The sequence below is a fragment of the Ceratotherium simum genome, chromosome 17 (assembly GCF_057802395.1).
Source record: "Ceratotherium simum simum isolate JZ-2026a chromosome 17, ASM5780239v1, whole genome shotgun sequence".
Lineage (NCBI taxonomy): Eukaryota > Metazoa > Chordata > Mammalia > Perissodactyla > Rhinocerotidae > Ceratotherium > Ceratotherium simum.
In genome coordinates this window covers 16,768,218-16,788,697 of record NC_141916.1, presented here as the reverse complement: position 1 = coordinate 16,788,697, position 20,480 = coordinate 16,768,218, and the positions used below count along the sequence as shown (strand labels likewise).

General features: G+C 52.9%; 1 protein-coding gene across 1 annotated transcript; it reads right to left on the bottom strand.

Moving 5' to 3' along the window:
- Positions 1–4,906: 4,906 nt before the first annotated feature.
- On the bottom strand, positions 4,907–12,139 carry KRT74 (keratin 74). Its single transcript, XM_004429074.2, is given in 10 exon segments — positions 4,907–5,112; positions 5,576–5,610; positions 6,074–6,252; positions 6,254–6,295; positions 7,748–7,873; positions 9,082–9,246; positions 9,743–9,838; positions 10,349–10,409; positions 10,845–11,059; positions 11,669–12,139. Coding segments are annotated over 10 exon segments (1,596 nt in total).
- Positions 12,140–20,480: the final 8,341 nt, after the last annotated feature.

Below are 20,480 nucleotides of genomic sequence, written 5' to 3'. Positions count from 1 at the left end.
CGGGTTCGGATCCCGGGCGCACACAGACGCACTGCTTCTCCGGCCATGCTGAGGCCGCATCCCACATACAACAACTGGAAGAATGTGCAACTATGACTTACAACTATCGCTTGGGGCTTTGGGGGAAAAATAAATAAATTAAAAAAAAAAAATTTTTAAGTGAACAACTCAGTGGCATTTAGTACATTCACAATGTTGTGCAAACACCACCTCTATCTACTTCCAAACCTTGTCATCAGTACCCATTAGCCGGCACGCCCCACTCCCCCACCCCAATCTCTGCACCCACCAAATCCAAATCTTTATGGATTTACCTATTCTGGGCATTTCATATGGATGGACTCATACAATATGTGACTTTTGACTGGCTTCTTTCACTTAGTGCAATGTTTTCAAGGTTCATCCACACTGTAGCATGTATCAATACTTCATTGCTTTTTATGGCTGAATAATATTCCCTTGTAAAGCATATACCACAACTTTTTTTATCCACTCATTTATTGAAGGACATTTGCACTGTATCGTAGTCCTTTCAGGCTGCTGTAACAAATACCACAGATTAGTAGCTTATAAACAACAGAAGTTTATTCCTCACAGTTCTGGAAGCTGGGAATCCAAGGTCAAGGTCACAATCTGGAGAGGGCCTTCTTCCTGACTCACAGCCGGCACCTTCTCCCTGTGTCCTCACATGGTGGAAAGGGCTAGGGAGCTCGGTAGGGTCTCTTTTATTAGAACACTAATCCCATCCATGAGGGCCCCACCCTCACAACCTAAGCACCTCCCAAAGGCCCCACCTCCTAACACATCATCTTTGGGGGTTAGGATTTCACATATAAATACTGGAGAGACACAAACCTTCAGACCACAGTAGCCTGTGTCCACCTCTGGCTGTTGTGAACAGTGCTGCTATGAATGTGCACGGACATGTATTTGTTTAAGCACCTGTTTTCAATTCTTTTGCATATTTATACCTAGGAGTTGAATTGCTCAGTCATATGACAATCCTATGTTTAACGTTATGAGAAACTGCCTGACTGTTTTCCACAATGGCTGAACCATTTTACATTCCCACTAGCAATGCACAAAGGTTCTAATTTCTCCACATCCCTGCCAACACTTTTTATTTTCCATTATTTTTTTATTACAGCCATCCTAGTGGGTATGAAATGGTACCTCATTGTGGTTTGGATTTGCATTTCCCTGATGACTAATTCTGTAGAGCATCTTTTCATGTGCTTGTCAGCCATTTGTATGTCATCTTTGAATAAACGGCCATTAAAATCCTTTGCTCATTTTTTAATTGGGCTGTTTGTCTTTTTATTGTTGAGTGGTAAGAGTTCTTTATATGTTCCAGACACTAGACCCTTATTAGATATATGACTTGCAAATATTTTCTCTTACTCTGCAGGTTGTCTTTTTACTTTCCTGATAATGTCCTTTGACGAACAGAGTTTTTAATTTTGATGAAGTCCAATTTATCTATTTTCTCTTTTGTTGCTTGTGCTTTTCGTGTCATATCTAAGAACCCTTTGCCAAACCCAAGGTCATGAAGATTTGCCCCTATATTTCATCTAAGAGTTTCATGGTTTTAGCTCTTACATTTAGGTTGTTGATCCGCTTTGAGTTAATTTTTGTATCTAGTGAGAAGTAGGCGTCCCGCTTCATTCTATTGCATATGGACATCCAATTGTCCCAGCACCGTTTCTTGAAGAGAGTGTTCTTTTCCTCCATGAATGGTCTTGACACCCTTGTCAAAATGGGCATAGACATGTGGGTTTTACCCCCCAAAATCTCTTAAACATGCTTGTGCTAGATAGAAAGATCCTACACTATCCTCAGGTGTCTCTATTAGGTGAAGCTCCCTTAAGTGTCCACTAATTGCAAAGCCCAGCAAAGAATAAGACTGGTCCCTGCCCTTGGGCTCCCCAACTCTGGTGGTGATGGAATCAGTCATACACAGAGATCATCTCAATCACGTGTGGAAATACCATGGTGGAGGTGAGCACTGGGCACTGCAAGATCCTAGAAAGTAGGCACTCAGCCCAGCCCGGGGGTTCAGGAAGGCTTCCAGCAGGAGTGGAAACCTGAACAGAATCTCAAAGAAGCAGTAAGAGTTGTCCAGGTAATGAAAGGTGTGAATGACAATCCGGGCACAGAGGCCACATGAGCATGAGCATCACCCAGCCAGATGACTCAGCCCCTAAATGGACCTTCACTGGAGGTCTACACAGAGCAAGTGAACCAGATACTTACCCCCCTAGACAGTCCCCTGGGCTGCTCTCTGACCAAAACTCCCACACGCCCCCATCCTTCTGGTCTCTGCCCTGTGCACTGAAGTGACCTACAGAGTTGAAGCTGGTCGCTACTGGTCCTGTCTTCAAGATTTCCCCTCTTTGGCTTCAGAGGAATCTCCAAACCGAGTCCTAAAGTCACCCCTGTGCACGTCTCAGGATCTTAATTAAGCTCCAGATGACAAAGAATCTCTCCATTTCTCAGGTGGATAAGCTGCAGGCAAGGGGGCTGCCCCTCTGCTCTCCCCAACACGCCAGTACAGGACACATTGCCTCCACCCCCCAAGATCCCATCCTCCTAGCCCCTGGGTCCTTCACCCTGCACCCAGGGCCGGGCACAGCACTCAGGCCTCACAGCTGAGCGGTCAGAAGCACGCCTGCAGTGTGGCCCTGGAGGAGGCAATTCCACGGATGGCTCATGGATTCCTCTCCAGGCTATTTCAGGTTGTGGGTCCCACCCACCCCCTCACCCCAGCCCTTCTTACTGGGTCACTGGGAATTTGGTGTTTTGGCAAAGGCAGAGCATCAGTGCTGGGAAGGGCCTAGGCGTGTCTGGTCCTCGAGTTCCTGACCCAGGGAGTCCACAGATGGGCTGCAGGGGTCGAAAACCTCTGAACATGCAGACGTGATTCTGTACACTTTTCAGGGGGAAAAGTCCATAGCTTTCATCGGATTTCAAAGGGGTCCATGACTCACAAGGTCAAGAAGCACTGGTCTGAGTATAACAGGTGACGGGTTAGTGGTCGAGCTGGAACAGAACCCCCCAAAACTCCCAGGGCACCTTCCCCAGTACCCACAGAGACGACAGCAGTGACGACAGAGGGAGGCATTTGGGCAGAAAGCCCACCAGACTCTTGGGCTCTTGTGCTTCCCAAGGTTTATTGCCTCTTGGCACTCACAGAAGAGGACCTCCTTAACACACAAGAGGCACAGGGAGGTCAACGGAGGCCCTACCCCTGCAAGCCCTCTCCCCCACCAACCCCATTGCCTTGAGGGCTGTAGGGGGAATCATCTGCAGCACAATCATAACACAAGACGGATCAGAAAGCCGACTGGAGGGTTAAGTTCTACAGGCCAAAGCTGAGGGACTTGGAAACCCATCCAACCCCACTACCAACTTCAGAAAATCTGAGACCTCCCACCCCCCAACAAAATAAGCACAAAACCTGCACCCAAACTCCTGAGATGGTGTGTCTAAGTTCTCTCTCCAGGAATCTATGTGCCCATCTTTCTGGTTATTTGATTAATCTCTCCTCCTCCTCCAGGAAGCCTTCCCTGCTTAGCTTCTCCACTATGGTCATGTCTCAGCATTGCTGCATTGGGCTGTCCTCCCCTGATCTGTACGAGTGCATGGCTTTGTATGTATGTCTGTCTCTCTCATCAGCCTGAAATTTCCTCCAGAGCAGCCTGCTCTGGGCCGCCTCCAGCCTCCTGAAAGGCTTGTGCACGTGTGCGGGGTGGAGCAAATCAGCACTGGGGGGTGGGCAAGTTGGAGATATGAACACATTGACAGGAGTGCACGTCTGACATTACTTAGGGGCAGTTTATTGAATATACAGCAGAAATTCAGAGTCCTTAACTCAAGCAAAGGAGGGACTGGGCGTCTTAGGAATATTTACAGCAAGAGCCACGACTTTCAGGCTGGGCGGTACTACCAGAGACAGAGCAAGTTCCCCTCACTGAACACAGCTCATGGCAACAGGAACTGAGACTCAGAAGCTACTGCAGGACACAGACCCAGACAGAGGACCAAAGATAAGCCACATACCCACAGTCCTTGACAAAAAGGCAACGTAGTGATGCTGCCCTCATCCAAACAACCGTGAATTTGATATTCCCATTGTTAAAGAGGCAGTGACGTGCCATGGAAAGAACATAGATCCTGGAGTCAGCCAGGCCTGGGTTCAAATCCCAACCCTGGTACTTAGTGCGTGATGGATGGGGGGCAAGTTCTGCAGCCTCTCAGAGGATGGGGCTTCTCCTCTGTCCCAAAGATGCTGGTTGCATCTACCTTGCAGGATGGCTAAGAATTAGAGGCAATGCACGTGGGGAGCACGTAGTAGGTGCTTAACATATGGTCATTGCTGTTACTGATAATAAAGGAGGTGGGTGGGCAACACAGGGTGGCAGAGGATCTCCAATTCTCCTTCGCTTGGCTTTGTGCATATGGGTAGAGCTGGGCACCTGAGAGTACACACATTTTCTCCTGGATAATGGAGTCGTTCTGCAAAGACCTTTCTGAGGGGGCAGGTTGGGGGGGGGGGTGCTCCCAGACAACTGCTACCCTGACCTGAGCACAGAACAAAACTACTCCCCCTCCCCCTCCCTCCTCTCCTCTCTCTCTAGGGAAGATCACAGCTTCCCAGGGCCAAGAAGGTAATTACAGCTTGTGCCCCAAAGGCTCCTGCAAGCTGAAGACAGCAGGGAAAAGGAGAATCACAAAGTCCACATGGGACCTGAGGAAACCTGACAGTAAGATAAGCCACGATGGCCGAGTGCGCTACAGACAGTCCCAGGACTCATGGGTGGAGGGTTGGGTGTGGTGGACATCTTTCGGTGGGCGGCGGCAAAGACATCTCATCTCCCAGGTGCAGAGGTGAGTGGGGGTGGGGGGCTTACCGGGTGGCTTTCCTGGCTGGGGTGCTAGCTGGGGCGCTCTTGCCTTGGGAGCCCTTAGGGTCCCGCACTCGGGCCCCTTTGGCCCTGGTCTGTCTGCTTCGGGCGCTGCCGGAGCTGCCCGCCGCGCTGCTGGCCCCGAGGTCGGCGCTCGCGGAGGAGCCGGGGTGGCAGCCGTAGCTGCTTGCGCCGCTGCTGATGACGGCTGGGGAGGCGGGGCCGAGAGCAGGGGAGGGAGGGCGGCGGTGTCAGTCAGCCCGCGAGCCGTCCCTCTGAGTCCCACCGCACCCTCGCAGTCAGGAAGCAGCGCAAAGATGGACTGAGACCGTATTACATGCCAGGCTTTGTGTGAGGTGAGGACCACACAGAACAGACCTGGTCCCTGCCCTCCTGGAGATTTTAGGACCCAAGTCCATATTCTCAACCTTTTCTCTAGACGACAGTGCCCCACGGGAGAGACAGGAGGGAAATAGTGTGGGCATGACTTCAGTTTCCATAGGACAAAAGGGGAATAGGTTTCCTTTGAAGCCAGAGAACCTTCACAAGACAGTACCAGAGGCTCCAGGATGGGGAGAGGCAATGAATAGAAGTCCCCACCTTGTCCTGGGGTCCCCGGCTTTCCCATCCAGCCAGAATCCCCAACCAACCCATCTCTCAGGGATACTCACAGATGCTCACAGAGGTTGCATTCTCACCAGACATCCTGTAAGACAGAGGGTTGGAGAAGGGTAAAACCTCAAGAAAGCGTCTAGATTCTGCTAAGCCTTAATGGGCTCCTGCTTTTATAAGTATATCATTTTAATTCATCCTTATAACAACCCATAACGTGGAGATCATAATCCCCATTTTATAGACGAGAAAATAGAGACGTTAAATGGTTTACAAGGACCATCCAGCTAGTGTGTGGTAAAGCCGGTAATTAAACCCAGGTCTGTCTGCTCCCACTGGCTCTTGTCACGGCACCACCCAACCACCTGTGCTTCACGGTTCACATCTGACCTCCCCTCGCAGGAAGCTACAGGTGAGCTCATCAGACTACCGTCTTCCACGCTCATGTCACCAGCGCTGCTTTCATCTTCCACCTCCCAAATGGCCCCCAGCCCGGTGGGGAGCCACCCACAGCCCCTTCTCCCTTGGCACCCCGGCGTTCCCCTCCACCCCCTCACCGGCACTCCTCGCCCTCCAGCAGCTTGCGGTAGGTGGCGATCTCCACGTCCAGGGCCAGCTTCAGGCTCATGAGCTCCTGGTACTCGCGCAGCATGCGGGCCAGCTCCTCCTTGGCCTGGTGCAGGGCGGCCTCCAGCTCATCCAGCTTGGTCTGGGTGTCCTTCAGGGCATTGTCCCCCCCGCTGCTCGGCATCGGCGATGGCCGTCTCCAGGTTGGCACACTGAAAGACGAAGAACAGGGAGATCAGCAGAATGCAAAATAATTTCTAGATCTTACAGGGTAGGTAGCACAAGCCCCTCACTTGACAGATGAGGCCCAAGGTGACAGCAGGTAACAGCTGAAGAGCCAGCACCTAAACCCGTGTCTTCTCTACTTTCTATTGCAGGCGGGTATTTAAAGGACTTGTGAAAAGCTGTTGGAAGAGTTGCATTTCAGGAATACAGGGAGAAACTCTGATGTTTGCAAAGTTGTCTAGTGCTTAGGCTTGGAAGCCACAAATGGCTACAGGCTCCAAAGATGCCAGGTCCAGGAGGATCACGCTGAGGCCCCAGCCAGGATGCCTTAAGGATCACAGAGGTGCCAAAGGCACCACCGTGAGAGGATTCCCGCCTGCAGGATGTCTCCCGTGGCTACCCTTCCAAGAATGAGTGTTTCTGGACTATTCCAGCACTCTGCGGGGAGGGTCTGCCCTGAACGGGTAAGGGTGACTTCTCTTAGAGCAGGAGGTTAAGGGCCTGAAATTATACCCACAACCTCAGAAACTGGGCTCTGATGAACATCCAGCAGCACTCTGATGCCACATACTAAGAGGTGGAGAAATGGTCCTCGTGGAGTCTGCGAATCAGCCATACACTGAGTCAGAAAGCTGTCCCTGTGTTCCCCACTTTGCCTGGCTTGGAAGGTTGTGGGGCACAGGGAGGAGAGCAGTCTCTGATCCTTCAGTTTGGCAATTCTATCACAGCAGAGTTGACCTGGTTCTTGGGGGAGGACATGGGAAGGATTCCCCACCCCCTTAAATCATCTCCCCACTGACATGGCGTTTAAGTTTTGCTGCTTTCAGATAAGACAGGATCCCCAGGTGAAATGGAAATGGCACAGTGGCGCAGGGCAGGGGACACAGGAGGGCTTCATCTGCTATCATCCTCACTCGGTCACCAGGCCCATGCCCCACCCTGAGGGCAGGAACCTAACGTGGCCACAAAGGGGCCCAGATGCAAGCCCCATGCACCCCGTGTGTGCTGTGTGTCCAGTGGGAGGAGGAGGTATGGGACCTGCCCTCAGAGGGGCACACCTGAAGGGGATGTGGGGCAGTTTTCTTGCACACAGAAAAAGTCTGAGAAAGAGGGGGAAAAAAAAAAGGAACCCTGGGTTCTAATCCTGGCTCTGTTAATAACCAGCTGGGGACCCTGGGCAAGTCGCTTCCCCTCTCCAGCAGATTCCTTATCTAAACTGTGGGAGTTGGATGAAATAAGCTCACGGTGCCCCCCAGTTCTGAGCAGGTGCCAGCTCTGACTGCAGGGGTCTCGAGGCAGGGTGGAAAAGGGGGACTGTGGATGGCCAAGGGGCTCCCAGGCTGGGGGAGGGGAGATTTGCTTTTTACTAAAGGGGTTCCAGTTTCTCCGTCACAGAGGGTGAAATTGAACCCGGTGTTCTTTGCGGGGTTGCTCCCCACCTGCGTCTTCACGTTCACAGTCTCACACCGGAGCCTCTGGACGAGCCGGTTCAGCTCTGACATCTCGTTCTTGGTGTGTTTGAGGTCGTCACCGTGCTGGCCGGCTGCCAGCTGCAGCTCCTGGATCTGGTTTCCCAGAGACAGGAAGTTAGTCATGAGGCAGGACTGCCCACCCCAACCCCCATCCGAGGTAGGGAAGTGTCCTGAGCAACCTCTTCCACCACTGGAGTGAGCCAGGGGAGGTGGCTCCAGAGCAAGAGGTGATGGAGCCAGGACCTGGGCATCCTTCCTGCTGCTTGGTGGTGGTTCTGACCCAGAAGTCCACCCGCTTCTCTAAGCAGAACCTATTTGCTGGCCTATCCTCCTTTCTCGGCGCCCTGCCTGCAGTCTTTCCTGGGCTGGATGAAGGAAAGATACCCGTCACGTTTATTGAGCACTTCCGAAATGTAGGATGAGCTCTGACCCTCTCTGCTCACTTAGCACCTCTTTATAGAGGCAGCTTTTAAAAGCCAGGCCCTGCTCCAAGTACTGGGAACACAGCAGTGAACCAGGATGGCTGAGGTCCCTGCCCCCATGGAACATACGGTCTCGGGCAATCCTTCCTCGGTGACGGGCGGGGCACCAGGGAAGCCAAGGGCCACATGTACCCTGGGGGGTGGTGGGATCGTTGGCTCAGGACTTGTAGCTCAGATCTTCCCCTCTCCCCTCACCCAGTCCTCCAGAGAAGAGGGGATGACAGGGCCATGGACAGGGAACAAGGAACCTGTGATCCCTGTCATTGGTAAGATTTAACAAACATGAAAAGGAGAGCCAGAGCAGGGCTGGTGTGAGCCCTGGAGAGCGCCCAGGTAAAGGGTTTTCTCAGTGACAGTCCCGAAGGGCTCTACTCCAAAGCATAACTCCCATTACCCAGAGGGCTCCTAGATTTCCACCTCTTCCTCTTGGAAGTCCTCCCACACTGGTCAGAAAAGAGCTCACGGCTTCCTCTTCTTCACTCCCTGCCCCACCCGGGGCCCCCATTGCTCCTCTCTTCCATATTTGTTACTCTCCTTCAGCCCCAATCCCTGGAAATACGTTTGTTTTATAGCAGGAACACCTCGCTTCTTTCCTCCATCCAAGGACTGCTTGCCCCTCTCTGTTGGAGACACCCGTCCACATCAGTTTTATGATTTATCTTTGAGAACAGTCTCTGCTGAGAATTCTTTTTGAGCAGAATGTCATTACATTGGTTACAGCCATTCTTTCAGGCAGGACATCTGCAAAGGTATCTCTCGCATCCACAGGTGGAGGTGTTCCTTCCCAGGAGAGGAGGGGCTGGTGGAGGAGTTGCCCACCTTGGTCTGGTACAGGGCCTCGGCCTCAGCCTTGCTCTTTAGCGTGATCTCCTCGTACTGGGCGTGCACCTCGGCGATGATGCTGCCCAGGTCCAGGTCCCGGCTGTTGTCCATGGACAGGATGACGGAGGTCTCGCTGGCGTGAGTCTGAATCTGAGCCATCTCCTGAGTTGAGAGATGAGGACACAGTCAAGATCCCTTCTCCTGCCTCCTCTGACCGTCAAACTTCTGGGCCCGTGGCCCCCAGCAGAATGGACCAAAGTACAGGGAAAAAGTGCCTGCTGGCGCTCTGTCTGTTGGAGCTGAGGAGGAAGGCTCACTGCAGCAGGATGCGCCTCACCCGGGGAGCGGGCAGTGGGGGGTATTTCCTCAACTCACAGAATCGAAAACCTGTGCTTTAGTAGGACCTGATGGGGTCATTTTTTCTCTGCAGACAAGGTCACTATGGTGGCCCAGATGGGGTTGTCTCCTGTGTGTGTGGCCCCCGGGGACCACAATCCTACACTTCCATGGTGTCCTAGTGCAGGGTTTTGCACCTTTCCATGAAAACATCCTTCATTCTGTTTATCCTAGATCCCTCCCATTGGCATCTCCCTGGCAGAGCCAGGTGAGGCCCTCAGCTGGAAAGCGGGCGATGGGAGATGGGCGGGCGTGTCCTCACCGCATCATACAAGCACTTGAGGAACTTGATGTCTTTGTCCAGAGAGTCCACTTTGGCCTGGAGCTCCACCTTGACCATGTAGGCTGCATCTGTGTCCTGCCGAGAGGCACCCAGGGCCATCGGTCAATACCACTCTCAACCCATCAGCTGCCCTGTCCCTGCCCCCAAAGCCATCTGACTTCCTATTTTTTGCCCACGAGGGGAAGTATATTGATATTCATATTGATGAATAAATTCAGTATTGTGTTTCTCTCAGACTCACTGAATCTTTGGGAGTAGGGAAAGGAGAATAGGGCCTGCTCTTCCTCTGTTACACCTGGAGAAAACAAAGCCCAGAGAGGTAGAGTAAGTTTTCTTAAGTCACACAGGGAGGCCGAGCTAGACCAGAGTTTCCCAGTTCCCAGACCAGCATTCTCTCCTGTCTGTCTCTGTCCATTTCCTGGGTGTATGTCCTGCCTCTCCAACCTATTAGAGGCCAGAACTATGACTCCACCCCCATTCAGGCACCAGCCCCTCCCCAGGAGGCCTGGGCTGGAGTCCTGAGCAGAGGTGGCTAGGATGGGGGTGTAAGAGAGTCCGGAGGCAATAGGCTCTTCTCTCCCCTACCTTCTTGAGCACCACAAACTCGTTCTCAGCTGCTGAGCGCCGATTAATCTCCACCTCATACCTGGGCAAGGGGAGAAGATAGCAGAGCCCTCAGTCCCCTCAGCCAAGTAACCTCATCTTCCTGCTGGCCGGGCAAGTTCTCGGGATGCAGAGTCCCCGCAGGAACTCCTAGGGGCGAGCTCTGTAGGTGGTGGCAGTACTACGTCCCTGAGTTACCTCATTTGCGTTCCATGCGTTGGATCCTAGGAAAATATCCAGGTGCCTATTAGGCTCCCCAAACCAGCCACTGAACCAGTCAGTGGATCAGTGAGCATAGGAATTCCTTCCTGTCCACCAGGTAGGAAGTTCTCATCCAACAATGTAGGTCCTTCCTCCACAACCAGAGGAGGGGTGTGAGCCCCTGACCCTGGTGCTCACTCCCTCCCCTCCTAAAAAGTGGCACAGAAATTGGGCGAGCCCAGACCATGACCCATGACCTCCAGTGGGGCCTGCTCACCTCTTCTTGTAGTCCTCCACCACGTCCCGCACGCTCCTCAGCTCCGAGTCCAGCCTCACCCTGTCCCCGGACAGCGTCTCCAGCTGCTTCCGCAGGTTGCTGATGTGGCCCTCGAGGACGGGCTCCAGGTTGTTCCTGCAGTTGTTCAGGTCCAGCTGCTGCAGCAGCTCCCACTTGGTCTCCAGCACCTGGTTCTGCTGCTCCAGGAAGCGCACCTGGAACCACAATGGGTGCTATCACGTCCTGTGGATGTACACCATTAATTCCCCGGGTTATATAGATTTTTCTAAAGTCATTTGGCTCAAGTCTGACCCTCCACTCATGGAATTCCGTGCAAACTAGACCCTTTGCAAATGCTCACTACAGAGCCTTCTGGACAAAACTGATCACTGAAAACTCACTGAAGAAGGAGATTCCACAGCTTTCTTCTGCGGCCTGGCCCAGCACCCAGAAGATGCTCTTCCTTATGTCTCAGCTGAGTGTTTCCTCTGTACTAGGAGCCCTTCCCTCTGAACAGTGCTGATTCTATCAGCCCTTCATCTTCTTTAAAGAGCCGAGATCCATCCAGAAACCCTTCCTTCTCAGGGTAGGCTACCCTTTACCCAGTTTCCCACCCTTCACTGTAAAACCCCCAAAGCAAGCAACACATTCACTTATCCTTTTGTGCTCCCTAGCTCACAGGTCTGGTCTTCTCTGTTAGGAGCAGGAGCCTTCCCTGAGGTCCAGCTGCAACCTTTCCGTCCACAATGCCCTGTCCACTCCCAAACAGCAGGGAATTGTTCATGTCTCACTGGACTGTCTTATCCTCCTCCCGTGAGACCTACCTTGTCAATGAAGGAGGCGAACTTGTTATTCAGAGCCTTGATCTGCTCCCTCTCCTGGGTGCGCACTCTCTGGATCTCGGTGTCCAGCTCCACATTGAGGGGGGCCAGGAGGCTCTTGTTGACAGTGATCTGGTGGATGCCCCCAGGTGGGCACACGGACGGACACACGGGCCCCAAGGCCACGCTGCCAAAGACGCTGCCAGCAAAGCCAGTGGCCCGGCCCCCTCTGTACCCAGAGCCAGGCCGGAAGCTGTAACCTCCAGTCCAGACACCGCCACCAGCCATGTTGAAGGAAATACCCCGATTCCCTCCCAGACTATAGAGGCTCCAACTGCCAAAGCCGGCCCCAGGTCCTTTGCCAGCTGCACGGTAAGAAGCTGCACTCCCCACAGCCTTCCTCAGCACCACTGCCGAGTGCCCACTGAAGCCACCCTTGTCACCACCAGACTTGATGTTCAGTTGCCGACTCATGGTGGGAAAGGTGGAGTTGACAGAGCTGGAGAAAAGCAGTCACCAATGGGTAGAGAACACTCTGATGGGGCCCCAGAGGGCTGCCTCCTTTTATCCTGTCCAGCCCAGCACACCGGAAAAGGGCGTCTCTCTGCTGTCTTTTTTCCTCGTGCTGAAGGGCCGGGGGCCATGGGCGATTCATAGAACAGAGATCTCCAAGCCCTTTGCAGCAACAAAGCGTTTCTGATAGTGATGGAATATGCTGCCCTTGCAGACCGTAGTGGTCTGATCGGGCGTTTATCTGGCTGCTAATTAGGGACCTGGAGAGCTATCCCCTTCAGCGATCTCCTCGCTTTATTTTTCCAGGGTGCCTCCTTCTTGCTCATCTATCAGCAAGGAGCAGGGGCAATGCCTGGCTCTGGGGGCTCATCCGAAAACCTCAGGTTTCCTCCCAGGAGAACCAATCTCCCCAATATCTGCTCTTGCGGAGGAGCTGGGGTGTTCATGCCGGAGAAGAGGAGACTCTGAAAGGACGTGAGGGGTGTCTTCAAAGATCTGGGTCCTAGAAAGAAGTTCCAGGGGTCACTCTTTGGGTCCCTCTAAGGACCAAAGCTGTCCAGCAGTGGAACGGACCCCAGGGGACCCCCAGCAGGGGTAGTGTCTGGAGCTTTCCGCACTGGGCAGGGGCTGGGTGGTGGTGACCTTGATCTTGCCTTTTCAACAGTGAGAAGCTTTGCAGGCAACTGGCAGTTCCTGCAGCTGAATTTTTCCTCCTGGACAAGGTTACCTGCCCCATCCTAGGAGATCAGGCCGTGAGGCAGCCTTAGGAGCTCGAACATGGGCTCTGCTCTCCCTGGGGAGAAAGTCTGCCCTGCGCTCCCTGGGGAGACACTCCATGCCCAGCGTCCAAGAGGCAGAAGCCCCTGAGTTTCACTCCTGGGTCCAGAGTGGGCTGTTCTGCCTCTTTCCTGATCACTTCATGAAGCCACTCAATTTTAGGGCAGGAGAGACCAGCCCTTTATAGCTCAGGTAGTCCCGGCAGGGTGAAATGTTAAAAATTATTCCAAAAACAGACTTCTGGTAGCTGCCCTAATGTGGGACTCTGGTGACTTTCTGTAACTAAACTGGGGAGCCTTGACCCGTTTGGATCAGCCAGAGGGTGGTAGATAAATGTCCTCGCTGATGGGGAGGAGAAAGGGGGAGACTGTGAGCTGGGCAGCAGGGTGAAGCACAGGCCTGCAACGCTGTCTCGGAGGGCCTTCCCCTTACACACTGTTCTCCTCGCAGTTCCTGAGGCAGCAGTGGAAGCTCCTTCTCCGGGACCCTGTCTCCCAACCTTCTGGGCAGGGCCGAGCCCTAGGGCATGGGGGGACAATCACTGAAGAGGTTTCTTGTGGTTTTCTAAGCCAGATTGCAAGTATTACCTGAAGTAGGAGTAGCAATGGTGGCAGCAATAGTAATGGTGACAGTAAATAACGAGAGGAGTTAACGTTGATTCTTCACTTCATGTGTGCCAAGCACTACAAGGATTTCTAATTTAACCCTCACGTTACTAACTTCACTTTGTAGTTGAAGAAACTGAGGCTTAGAGATGCTTGCCCAAGGTCACTCAGCTAGTAAGTCAGAGCTAGGACTGGAATCCAGGTGTGTCTGGTCTCAAAGTCCAGGTTCCTAACCATCATCTTACACGACAGAGATGAGAGTTAGAGCCGAAGATGCCAGGACTTTCCGATGCGTGAGGCGGGCGTGGCGGCCACGGGCTCCGAGGCCCTCTTGCTCATGTTTCTTTTATGTCGTGGAGATGAGTTGATGACACGAGAAGGAGAGGTTGCCCCTGACCTGGGGGCTTATGTAAAGTGGTTGCTCTAGATTATACGTCACGCTGGGGTTCCGAGAGAAAGTCAGCCAAGATGGGGATGGGCAGAGGGAAGAAAAGCCTCCCTTTCATGCCGGGCTATTTTATTCTAGAATCTCCAGGAGCCAGGCCTTCACTGAGGGGCTCCAAGGGGAAAGAAGCATGGTTCTGGAGACCTGACTCTCCTGGGCCGAGCTCGTACCTCTGCTGCCTGGTGAGTGTGAGCCCCAAACTGCCAGGGGAGCTGGACCTCTTACCGGAGACGTCAACAAAAGAGCATTTACAGAGCAGGAAAGGCACGAGGCTGGAGCTTCAAGACCGGAGAAGACTGAGGGAAAATAAAAGCAGGGTTTCAGATGTCCAGGAAAATGCTGCAGAATGAACTGAGCTCATCCACACTCAGAAGTGACGGCCAGGGAGACCCGGGGCTGGGCCAGGGCTCCGGGCATCCCTTGTATTCATTCCACAAACACCCAGTGAGTGCCTCTGTGTGCCAGGCCCTGTGCTGGGGGCTGGTCAGGAAGGGGCTAGTGATGGTGAAGATAGTGATGATGGCCGCAGTGGTGGTGGGTGGTGGCGACGCAGAAGGAAGAGGAGGAGGCAGAGGGGAATTTCCCAACAGCCGTGGCACACACAGATGCTCCTCCTAAGTGGTTCCTAGGGAATTTAATTGCAGGGAATTGTCCTTGGCCTCTGACAGTTCCAATCTTCACTGTTGGCTACCCTTTAATTAGTCTTCATACTCCACACCCCAGTCTTTGAGTGCATTGGCCTAATGAGTGTCCCAAGGCCTGAAGAAATGGATTCATTCAATAAGTACAGTCATGAGTCACTTAACGACAGGGATACGTTCTGAAAAGTATGTCGTTAGGCAATTTTGTCATTGTATGAACATCACAGAGTGAACTTACACAAACCTAGATGGTAAGCTTACTATACACCTAGGCTATATGGTACAAATCTTACGGGACCACCATCACATATGCAGTCTGTCATTGACCGAAACATCATTACACGGCACATGACTTATAAAATTGAGTGCCTCCTGTGTGTTCTGCACTACACTAGACACTGAGAGAGAGACATCTAAGGCACTCTCTTTCCCCTAGAAGAAATTGATATTGAACTGGAGGAGACAAAATATAAGCATGTGAAAGTTGCTTTGCTGTTGTTGCTGTAGTTTAACTCCACATGCCTGTATTGGATTATGTGCTTAAATGACTGATTCAGACAAGCTGTTATTTTAGTTCTGATTTCTTTAAAAAAATCAGAATAAAATACATTGGGGTTGGGCCGGCCCTGTGGCTTAGCGGTTAAGTGCATGCGCTCCGCTGCTGGCGGCCCGGGTTCGGATCCCAGGCGCACACCGACGCACCGCTTCTCCGGCCATGCTGAGGCCGCGTCCCACATACAGCAACTAGAAGGATGTGCAGCTATGACATACAACTGTCTACTGGGGTTTGGGGGGAAAAATAAATAAATTAATTAATTAAATTAAAAAAAAAAACTTTAGCTTTAAAATACATTGGGCTTTCTGAGGTGGGGGTTGGGAAATGGAAGGTGGGCCAGACTGGACAGGTGCACAGTGCATCCGAGAGGCAGTGAGCAGTCCAGGTGATTGTAGGGGAAGGTTTGACTCGGGAGCAGAGATTAATGAGAGGAAGATGGTGGAGTAGGTGAAGACAGTTCCCTTCTCTCTGCAGACAGTGTGGAATCATGTGAGGGTCCTGGCGGGGAGAAATTTCAAAGAGCTGGTGCTTTATGTTAAAGAACGTGTACCCCGGGAGCCCTGAGAGAGCTGAGCCCACATGCACCATAATCTCCCGCCATCTTGGTTAAGGGTATTCCTGGAGGGTAAGAGTTGCGCTCTGCAGAGCATCCCACACTGGAGGTAAATAGAAAGCAGTGCCATGAATAATCCCAGATGGACATAACCAAAGTCATGTCTGCTTGGTTTGCGAATGGATCCTGAAGGTCATTTTTCTCTAGTCCACTGGCCTTTTGACTACTCCTGAGCACAGCCAAAGGGACCAGCATTCTGTAAATCAAGGTCATTAATGGAGAGAGGAAGAAGCTTGAAGGATGAAGGATTCTTGAGCTGATTTGCGGGAGAAAAGACTTGGAGACAAACCACAGCACCTTAGAGTTGGAAAGGACTTGAAACTGATTTCTCCAATTTCCCTTCGAAAAGGAGCTCAGAGCAGAAACCTAATGCTCTCTGCCTGTCTGAACCGGTTTGAAAGGAGCCTGTTTTTCCAACCTTGTACAAAGTTAGCTCGCTCAGACAATAGTTCCTCTGCTTTTCTCCCCTTCTCTCCACAGCCCCTCCTTTCACTTCCTCTTCCTGACATGATGTTCTCTGGGTCCTGGAGTGTCAAGTCAGACAGCAGAGGGGATGTGCACCCTAGAGGTGGAGCCGAGCCCATCGCTGTGATCTGGGGCTCTAGACACAGGGCTGGGGCAGGGTGGGAGAGATGCAGAGAGTGAAGCAGAAAGTCCTGTGTTAGTAAGAAGGACCTACTTACTTACTGTTTTGCAGGTGACCAACTGTCCCAATTTGCCCAGGACGGAGGGGTCTTCCAAGACATGAGATTTCAGTGCTACAATCTGGACAGTTCTGGAAAACCTGGGCGATTGATCACCCCCAATGTCCCACACCCTATCGCAGAGTACAGAGTACCAGATTCTCCACTGGTTTGTAGGGGTCATTGAAGCGACATCTCTCCACCTCTCTAAAACTCCAACACTCCAGCAATTCACTGATCTCTCTCTGTCCCTCCTAGCCCCTCTCCCTCCACCCCCAACACACGTGTGCTAACATGAACTCCCCAGATTATTGAGAAGACAGGTAGCTGGATGACATCAATTTAAACTCAATCCCACTCTCATTTATTAAACACCTTCTCTGTTAGAAGGTGCTGAGCTGAGTGAAATCCTGACAGGCAGTCAGCTTGGTCACGGTTCCCATTTCTTGGTGCTGCCCTGCTGTAGAAGACATTTGCAGTAAGCATCTATTTATTAAAATTTAGCCGAGGATGCTTGATGACTTGAAACCTGGTGGTGGATCCCTTACCACAGCTAGTCTTAGACCTTTCTACCGCACTCATCGGTATCTCTCCACAAACACCCTCCTCTGAGTCAAGGCCTGCCCCAGGACCTCTCCTCGACATTAGCATCTCCTTCCTTCTGTCTGCTGCAGCCCAGCTCAGGGGGCGCGTGTCCCGCCCTTCCCACCTCAAGAGAGAAACGGCAGAGAAGTTTAGCCAAGTGGTTGCAGGGCCCACACGGCACCCTCATGCCCGTTAGAAAAAAGGCACGCCTTCCTCTGGGCAGATGCAGCCCTTCGCCTGGGTGCAAAGCTGGATTTCAGCCCCCACGCGCCCCTCACAGGGCCCGAGTGCTGGGTACAGCACAGGTGGCCCCTGGGGCAGCCCTGGGTGGCTCCCTTGGGTCTCCAGGATAAGCTCATGTTATACAGGAGAGTTGGAGCCTCTGGCCTGAACTTTCCCTCCACCCAAGGGGAAGGTCATCAGCCTGGCTCCCCACTGAGCTCTTGCCTTGCCTCTCAGGGTTGGCTGAGCTCTGACTTCCAGTCCCCGGACCTTTTCCTCTCTGATCCCTGGGGGAAGGTGATGGTCCCCGACTCCCACCTCACCAGTGCCCCCAGGGCTCTGTCCACTGGGAGCTGCCCCGTCCAGCTGCCCTCTGGCTTAGGGCTCCGCAGGCTAGCTTTCGATTTTCCCAGCCTTCAGCACATCCTGGACTGTGTCTCACGAAGCTCCTCCATTCCTGCTTCTTTCTCTCTCCTCCTGCTCTGGCCCCTCATGCTGTTATGACTGGACAGACCCCTAGCCCTTTAGTGTAGATCAAGCCTCTTTAGTTCTCTTTCTTTCCTCTTTTTAAAAAGAAAAGCTCTCTGCACTCTTAACTCCACTCCACCACCTACCTAGTCATCACGCGGAGCTCTCCTCTGAGCTCAAAAGCACAGAAGAATGTCGAGACAAGCTGGGTCTTGCTCTGGGGAGGCACGTTTTCTTCCATTTCCTCATTTCAAAATACCACCGGGCCCCCATTCCTGTATTATTTCATCCATCTCCTTACCTCGACCCCTCTACCCCCAGCCACTTCTGGAAGAAGTTCGTATTTTCTGACCCCTAGCCCCCTGTATTGCATGATTCTTTTTTTGAAAGAGAACAGAGGGGCTGGGAGAGATGCCTTAATCTTTAGATGGTGACTGCGAAGGCTGATGCTTGATCCGCCTCTTCCTCTGCCTGCTTCCAAAGCAAACAGGCCGGGCTGCGCGGCAGGCTGTAATTAAGCCAGTCTTCACTAATGACACACTCTCTATCTCCATCAGAGCATCACACAGCCCTGTCCAAACAGGAGGGAGAAGCCCGTCCCCATTCCCACCTCGTCCCCTAGGGAGAAGGCCGAGAGGTGGGCTTGGCCTGGGCCACATCTGCCTCAGATGCGGGGGGAATGGCCATCCTCCTTCCTTGTGCCCATGTTATAAGGGAGCATGCGGGGCCCTGGGGACAGGAGTTCTGAGGGGGACAGGAGAAGGGGAGAAACACTCAGGTGGAGTGTTGCTAAGGGGCCTGGATGACCACAGGCAACATAGGAAGTAGGAGGAAAAAATGTACAAGTAGGACATCCAGAAAGAAATATAAGAAATAAGAAGTGAGTATTTTAGGAAAAGGGAGCTAGAAAAGACTGGGTCAGTGGGAGGGGTGGGTTGGTCCTCAGGGGAGGGGCCGAAGCCCAGAGAAGCTGAAGGCAGGGGCCTGAACTGAGCCCTGCACGTTCCAGCCGGAGTGGAAGGGGTGAGTTCCCTGCTACAGGGACCCTCCTCCCTGCTCTGCACCACCCCCCAGGATGCAAGCCTGCCATGGACGTGGGTCCAGGCAGCTGGGGCTTAGGTGATGCTCAACGTTGGTACCTGAGGCCGGGGTCAGGGTGTGAGCTCCTCCATCCAAAGCCGAGACCACAGCCCAGCCCCTTGGAAAAGTTCTGTCCACCTTCCCCTGTGGAGAAGGAGGCCTGGAGACCAAGTCCCCATCTCCCCAGTGTCATGGGCCCCAGTGAGGCAAATGGGACTTTATGTCCCACTACCAGGTGTGACACACAGCCGTGGGTTCAGGAGGCTGGTTGTGAAAGAGCCTGCGGATCCGGAGAGTGTCGCACCCCAGGAAGCCAGCAGTCTGGAAGTGCGAGCCAGTGAACACGGGGGAACAGGGAGCAGGAACAGCAGGCAGCATGGAGCAAGGGTAGGGGCTGCACGTCACAATAGAAAGCCAAGGAAAGGGCTGAGAGGGACCAGCAGCCATGGGAGAGAACCTTCTGGAAATGGACGTGGGCTGGGAGGGCCGAGGACAATGCCATGGGGGAAGACCTGCTGGCCTGGGGTTAGAGTTGAGTGAGAAGCTAGCCTCGTGGCCACACCTCAGTGTAGACCTGGAATGGCCGCTTGTTGCTGGCTTGCTAGGGACATTTTAACCCGTTTCATCCTCACACCGATCCTGAGAGGAAAATACTCTTATTTTTCCCACTTTACAGATGAGGAAGCAAAGGAGCAGGGAGGCTGAGTTGCCCAAGTCACAACTGTAAGTGGCAAAAGAAACCAAACAACAGTGGGATTCAGACTCTGACTGGCCACCTGCTCGGTGTGTGTCCTTACACACGAAGGTCCCCTCCAGCCCTGGATCCGCTGGGCTGGGGTTCGGGTCGTGAGCTGAGAGCAGCTTTCATCTGAAACTTGGTGCCACATCTGGAGTTCCAGCAAGAAGGATCTGGAACCCTGAGAGCCCCCCTCGGGATGGATGGATTGGAAGCAAGAAGGAGGGATTCAGATGACAAGCCTCTAATTTGGACCCTGGCCTCTACAGGGGGGAGTGGTGTGGACGGTGAATTGGCCGGGAGGGATGGGACAGGGCAATGGAGAGTGGTTTACAGGGGAGGAGAGACCCTCAGCATCTCTGGTGGTCTTGGAAGCATTTGCCAATGTAAATGTAAGGGCTGAGGGACGGTGCCATAAGCAAAATGATTGTCCTACAAGCGGTTGTCACCCTGCAGATGGCAGCGGTGGTGGAGGCCCCGGAAGAGAGATTGGAGGCAGCTGGCAAAGGGCAGCTCAAACCTCAGAGCAGCTGCCAAATGTGACCTAAAAAGCCAAGTCTTCAAGACACTCTGTCTCCAACAATTCATGTCCCTTTCACCTCCTCCAGGAAGTCTCCTCTGATTGTCTGTGTTCAGCTCTGATCCCTTCCTTCCTCTGTAGCCCCTTGGCTGTGCCTTGCCGGTGCCTCCATGCCTGGATCATCTACTACATGAGAGAGAGAGAGAGAGAGAGAGAGAGAGAGAGAGAGTTCTCAGAGGAACCCCCTTGCAGCCAGGATAGGGCTTTACACACAGTGCGGGTGGGGCCAGGGGACAGTATTGCTGAGGGATGGCAGCCATAGCACTGGCATGGAGGAGAGGTCAGAGAGGAGAGGGAGGGGAGACGGGAGC